The sequence below is a fragment of the Sinocyclocheilus grahami genome, unplaced genomic scaffold, assembly GCF_001515645.1.
Source record: "Sinocyclocheilus grahami isolate Dianchi unplaced genomic scaffold, SAMN03320097.WGS_v1.1 scaffold1359.1, whole genome shotgun sequence".
Taxonomy (NCBI): domain Eukaryota; kingdom Metazoa; phylum Chordata; class Actinopteri; order Cypriniformes; family Cyprinidae; genus Sinocyclocheilus; species Sinocyclocheilus grahami.
The window spans coordinates 160,436-166,607 of record NW_015506538.1 but is presented as its reverse complement, the minus strand read 5'-3'; the positions used below and the strand labels follow the sequence as shown (position 1 = coordinate 166,607).

Genomic DNA, 6,172 nt, shown 5'->3' with positions numbered 1-6,172 from the left:
ATCACAGTCTTGTGGCATAAGAGAAAAAGAAAAAAAACAAACAAACAACAAAAAAAATCACATTCTACTTCCTCAGATGTTTGTCCAATTAGTTTTGATTGATTTTCATTAGGCAGACCAGTCGTGTGTGTAGATTTACCCTCACTCGTTGGAAATTAACTGTACTGAGATGCAGAAAAATGTAATTGTAATTGTAAACTCAGTTTCAGTTACTCTTTACCAATATAACCAATGATCTGTCAAAATGAACACTTCACTTCCAAACCCTTCACTTCTGCCCTTTGTATACTTTAGGGTTTTAATTTAGAATATTTCTGAGAGTTTTATATTTCTGAACTATTCGTCATATTTTATATTTTATTTGGGTATTTAAGCCACGTTTTTAAAGCTGAAACTTGGGTCTCTTTGACCTTTGACGTGAACCATAACAAGCATACAAAAGTGATATTTAAACAAGACACTGAACTTGGATATTGAACAAATTACAAAATTAGTGTAAGTAGATTATCAATACTGTACCCAGCTCATCATTACTAGCATTATATACTGCAATCATCCACAGCACTTGCTGAAATACAGTCGTACATATCCATCCTGCAGCAACATCTGTGAACAGAAGTATCTATTAAAGAAATGTATTGAAAGATTAACCTTTTTTTCATCACCCAGAGATGTAAAATGAAGTTATTATACTTTCCAGTATTAGAAATATATAATAGGCCAATACCTTTTTCATTTTTCATCGTTCTGATGCAGAAACAGATAACTACTACCATCATCATAAAAGTGAAGAATATCCATGCAGTTTTACTGAGTAAAACTGAACCTGAAAAAATATTTGAATGTTTTTATTCAATGAAACGTTTAAACTTTTGAATAGCGAAGTAAAAAACACCAAACATGAAGATAATCAAAGAAAGATCTAAATATAGAACAACAAATAATGAAAAGAAAAGAAAAAAAGTCCTGATTCAGTCAGACAGAGAATTGACCCGTAAACTCTAAAGAACTGACCATTTAAATATTCAGAACGAATGGAAACAGGTTTTGAAATTAAAAGCTTTAAAAGGGACAGTTCACCCAATTTTCATTTTTGGGTGAAATGTCCCTTTTAAGCATCTATAATCACTGAAAGTGAATTTTCTCAGTATTACACAGAACTATAGACAGATGTGTTTATAACATACTTACAGCATTTCCTCTGGTTTAGGCCAGCCAAACAAAAAAATGACATAAAAAAGGTAATTGGGAACATTATGGCAACAAAAAACCCTGAAAAAAGAAGATTAGCTATGTTCAAGTAAGATTCATTGACAAAAATATATATATATTTAAATGTCATTGTAATCACATTAAAGCCATCTATTTTTCATCTCTCTTTAACCTTTTGCTTCTTACATTTACTTAATAAACATCAGACTCTGTTACTGTGAGGCTAATTCTCAGTGTGTCGATAGTCCTCAAAAATGAGATCTACCATGTTTTATACTTTTTTTTCTCTCTGATTATTGTCCATTCAGAAATGGCACAGCTTTGATAAAGGGTTACTAACCTCCTCTGGCAGCTCCAAAAGCAACATACAGGAGGGTGACGTGTAATGAAGGCAGAATGTAAAAGATGAATGCAGCTACAGATGTTAATATACCCCATATACATTCTGATATCGGTCCACGGCATGACATCTCCTTTCCAGTCAATACTACAAAATGTTAAAAAAAAAAAATTTTTTTAAATCAAACTACTTCTTCAGTTCCACATTAAACTTAAGGGTTACAAATAATAAGCATTATTGAAAGTTGCAGAGATGCCGGAATCTAGTCTCTTTATCAGATTCCATCAGAAACCATATTCATTTTGTCTAGTATTAATTGGAGAATTGCTGCTTCACAACATAATTTTACTGAACTACTGCTTCACAATCATATGATGTGTAAAGTATGAGATGAAGACATTCCCTTTTCTATAACTTTTTTTTCTGAAGGCAAAACAACACACAAGATTAAACAGTAGTAGAAAAATTAAAACACACACACACACACTATATATATATACAGTATACAGTATACTATATATATATACACACACACATACACACACACACACACACACACATTAGAGATGCACTGATACTACATTTCTCCACCGATACGAGAGCCGATTATTCCGATTATAGAGTGATATCTGCCGATACTGATAACAATACCTATAGTTCCCTTTCAAGGGAACTTCGAACTGCGTCCTCTAGGGGTCGCTATGGGGAACGCCTCGTCATGACCCATCTGAAGCATACATTGAAAAAACACCAACGAAAGCCATGACGTCACTAACGGTGCGACTATAGTTTATAGGGAGAACACATCATCCTCTTCTTCATCTTCATTGAATGTTTTGTTTGAAGCGTGCATTTCTGTGGTAAGAGCGATCTCGGAGCGAAAACGGATATGAGAAGATGCCCCTATAGAGAGACCAGCTATCTCTCTATGGGTGAGACATCCTCTCTTAAGACTCCGTCCTTGCCATCTGAGCCTCTTCAGGTGACCACCTTACTGATGGTCCGGACTAGAGGCTTCTTCGGATGGGGCTCCGGCGCGGGAACCATGGTGGGTGAGTACGATCCAATTCTAAATATATATACATATATGTGTGTGTGTATTTAATGCTCAGGTGGTTATGTGATATATACAGATATATATATATATATATATATATATATATATATATATATATATATATATGTGAGTGTGTGTATTTAATTGTGCTGGTGGTTGTGTGTATGATCCATCTGCTAGCTTCCTTTGCAGTGTTTTCTGTCCTTTTCTAGGGTAGGTCCTCGGTGAGCACCCCCTCTGTTGGATTCAGAAACCAGGTGCTCGACTTGCAGTGTTTACTTCACTCATCAATATGATGTCCAGCCGGTATGATAGCCTGGTTTCGGCTTCATGCTTCCTGGATCATGCGGCCAGGTCACAGGCTTTTGCGGGAGCTTTCCTGATCATCAGGCCCCCGGCACGGCACTGCAGAATTTCCTGGACGTCCGGGCTGGGCTTATGCTTTCAGGCTGCCCTGTCTGGTATATCGTATCTAGGTCGCCCTGAGGGGCCTCCTAGTCACCAGGATATCCCCTCTTGCTGAGGCATCGAGTGGGAAGTATAGGTGGCATTTGCGAGTACCTTCTTGTGTAATGCTGTCTCAGGCAGTGCTCCCCTCGCCTTAGAGGGTTGTATTTGAGCTTGCCTCTCCCGTTTGGCTCAGTACTTTCGGGTATCTGTGAACAGATGCTTGGAAAACTCTTAAATCCAGACTATGGTAAGTGCACATGTTAAGCTTTGCGCACATTCTAAAATCCACATAGTGGTAAGTGTGCACGTTATGCTTTGCCCACTTTTCTGAAATCCTGTATGGTAAGGGTTACACGTTATTAGCCTCGTTCCCTTTCTCCGAGTTGGTTTTGACCCCAGTATCTTGGGCTCCATTCAACTAGTGTGTCTTCTGTCACATCACTCCCCTTACCATTGAGGGTTATTGTAAGCATGATGCTTTCTTTCGAGCATTTGAATTCTCTCCCTTATGAGGAGTTGGATTCTTCTCTCCGTGGGCTGTTCTCGTGGTAGTGTTTAGCAGTGCTCCCCTTTTATCAAAGGGTTGCCTATGAGCACGCTACTCCTTTCTGAATTCGGAGTTCCCCTCTCATGTGAGTTCTCTGTTTTCCCAGAGCACCTGGAATCAGCAGCATCAGGAGAACTAGACCCTTTCTCCGCCTCTCTGATGCGCTGAGTTTTCTGGTTAGCTTGCCGTACGCTTACCCTTCTGATTTCTAACGATCGTGCTGTAGGTCGAGCCCCTCTCGTTGAGAGCTGGGTGTTTGCTCCCTCAGCTAGAGATGTACTGCTAGCCATTCCAGCAGTATACCTTAGATTGAGTTGATGACTTCTCAAACATAGTGTTTTGGGATGCACCATTTCCATATATGAGCTGCTCTTTCAGAGTACCACGAGGGCCCCTTAGAACGGTTTTTAAATCCATGTTATGGTAAGTGTGCACGTTAATCTTTGTACACTTTCTAAAATCCCCACTGTGGTAAGTTCGCACACTAGTACCCTGCGTTCTTTCTAAAATCCTGTATGGTAAGAGCTATGCGCGGCAGCCTCGTGCTCTTTCTTGAGTGGTTTAAAACCCCGGTTCCGCCTTGGGCACCACTCCACCTATGTATCCTCTGGATACCTACTTTGACAGGGTGTTGCTACCAGGGGTCTGTTGAGACAGTTCCTTCAGCATATGCAGAGCATGGGTTAGCCCCTGTGTGACAGGCCAAGACTTAGTATGATTCTAGGCTCTTGGTCGTATTACCTATTCCTGATTCCAAGCCTTGAGCTCTACCCCGGGCCCAGGAGTTCTGGCCCTAACAGGGAAGTTTTTGGGGTATGTAGCCTAGGCCTTTGGCCGAAGGGAAAAATGTCACTGACAGCCGTCTTAACGTCCCAGGGGCAACTCCTATGGCTATGGTAGAGTTGGTACTTAGTGCTCACCATGGTTCTGGCATGCACTCCCCTCAGCATGGTGGTATGGGTATACCGTTCCCCATAGCGACCCCTAGAGGACGCAGTTCGAAGTTCCCTTGAAAGGGAACGTCTCAGGTTATGTAGGTAACCAATGTATGTAACCATGGTTCCCTGAGTAGGGAACGAGACACTGCATCCTCTAGGTTTCTTGCCATGCTTCGGACGCAAGCTTCAGACAAAGAAGTGGATGATGTGTTCTCCCGGCGCCTATTTATACTATAGGCGCACTGGTAGTGGCGTCATGGCTGTCGCCGGACTACGTGTTTTTTCAATGTATGCTTCAGACACGGGTTTGTTTCAGAGTAACTAGTATCAGTTATAAACAAACACATTACTCAAATTAATATTAACTCACATTAACTAAATTCTGAAGATTAAATTATTTCTTAATACTGAACCTCAAAGTAGTGATGTTTCTTAACATTTTATTTACATGTAGCACAAATTTAAAGGATTTTCCTGACCTCTTTTGATTGACAGGATACATCGGCCCTGATCACTGGCTGTTTTTAACTTTAGTGTGAAAAATTGCTTTTATCAGCCGAAACCTATTGGCCGATATATCGGTGCATCTCTAATGCTGAAAAAGCTGTCTTTACAGACTAACGGAAAGACTTACAGTAAATGATGTAGATGACACAAAGCAAAATCAGGACTCCAGTTGTAATGAGTATCATGAATCTATCAAAGTCTCCATAATGCACCATTTTTTCCCAAGCATGACTGAAAAGAACTGAAAGAAAATTAATAAACAACTTGTGTTGGTAAATTCAGCACTAACACATGTAGAATCATACTAACATAAATCGTGACTTTTGAGTGAAAATAAAGTAGTAATACCGGGTACATTTAATGAATTATCTATTTTTTAGGTCATTGCAGATTATTTAAACGTGTTTGTGCATGAATGACAGCATGATAAATGTGATATCATGTGGAGGAACATATAGATCTACCAACCTGAAGAATAAACCACTGTTACAAGGAAATATTCAGACTGAAGTGCTAAATCTGTGAACAAAAATGATTTTGGGTAACTTAATATTCCAAGTGCAAACAGGTCACCTTGTTGGCAGAGGCTATTTACACTAACCCCATCCACCAATATCTAATTGAGCCAGACAAAATTTCAAAACAAACCCATATATTAACAGGAGCAGAAAAGCGGATGGAAGTAACTTTTGATGTGATCAACCAAAGTTTCATTATACATTATTTTTAAAATGACATTTTCTCCCTTTCCCCATTGCATATCAGCTCAGAGAGGCATTTATTTAAAATAAATATAAATATATACATAAGTCGTCCGGTCAGAGACAAAGTACACTTTAATGACTTGAGGCTGGTAGAGGCATTTACAGTCTTTGTAATTTGTTGAGTGAACAACTGTAGTACAAGTAGCAGAGGGTATGGCAGCGTAGCACTGAGCAGTTTGGAATATATCTTAGTATGAGTGGTTCTAAACAAACAGAACTAAAAATACTCACTTAGTAAATATACAGAAACAACAATAACTCAATTTGTCACTTATACATACACATATATATATATATATATATATACAGTATATATATATATATATATATATATATATATATATATATATATACAGT

The 6,172-nt window shown here is 38.8% G+C and overlaps 1 protein-coding gene across 1 annotated transcript in view; it reads right to left on the bottom strand.

Annotated features, from left to right (window-relative positions):
* Positions 1–1,547: 1,547 nt before the first annotated feature.
* LOC107569563 (CD276 antigen homolog) overlaps positions 1,548–6,172 on the bottom strand; it is a 61,652-nt gene continuing 57,027 nt past the window's right edge. Inside the window, exons 7-9 of the mRNA XM_016255679.1 lie at positions 5,520–5,570; positions 5,179–5,292; positions 1,548–1,699 (exon numbers count right to left, since the gene is read on the bottom strand). Of these exons, the coding sequence (XP_016111165.1) occupies positions 1,548–1,699; positions 5,179–5,292; positions 5,520–5,570 (317 nt within the window). The remainder of the gene's footprint in view (positions 1,700–5,178; positions 5,293–5,519; positions 5,571–6,172) is intronic.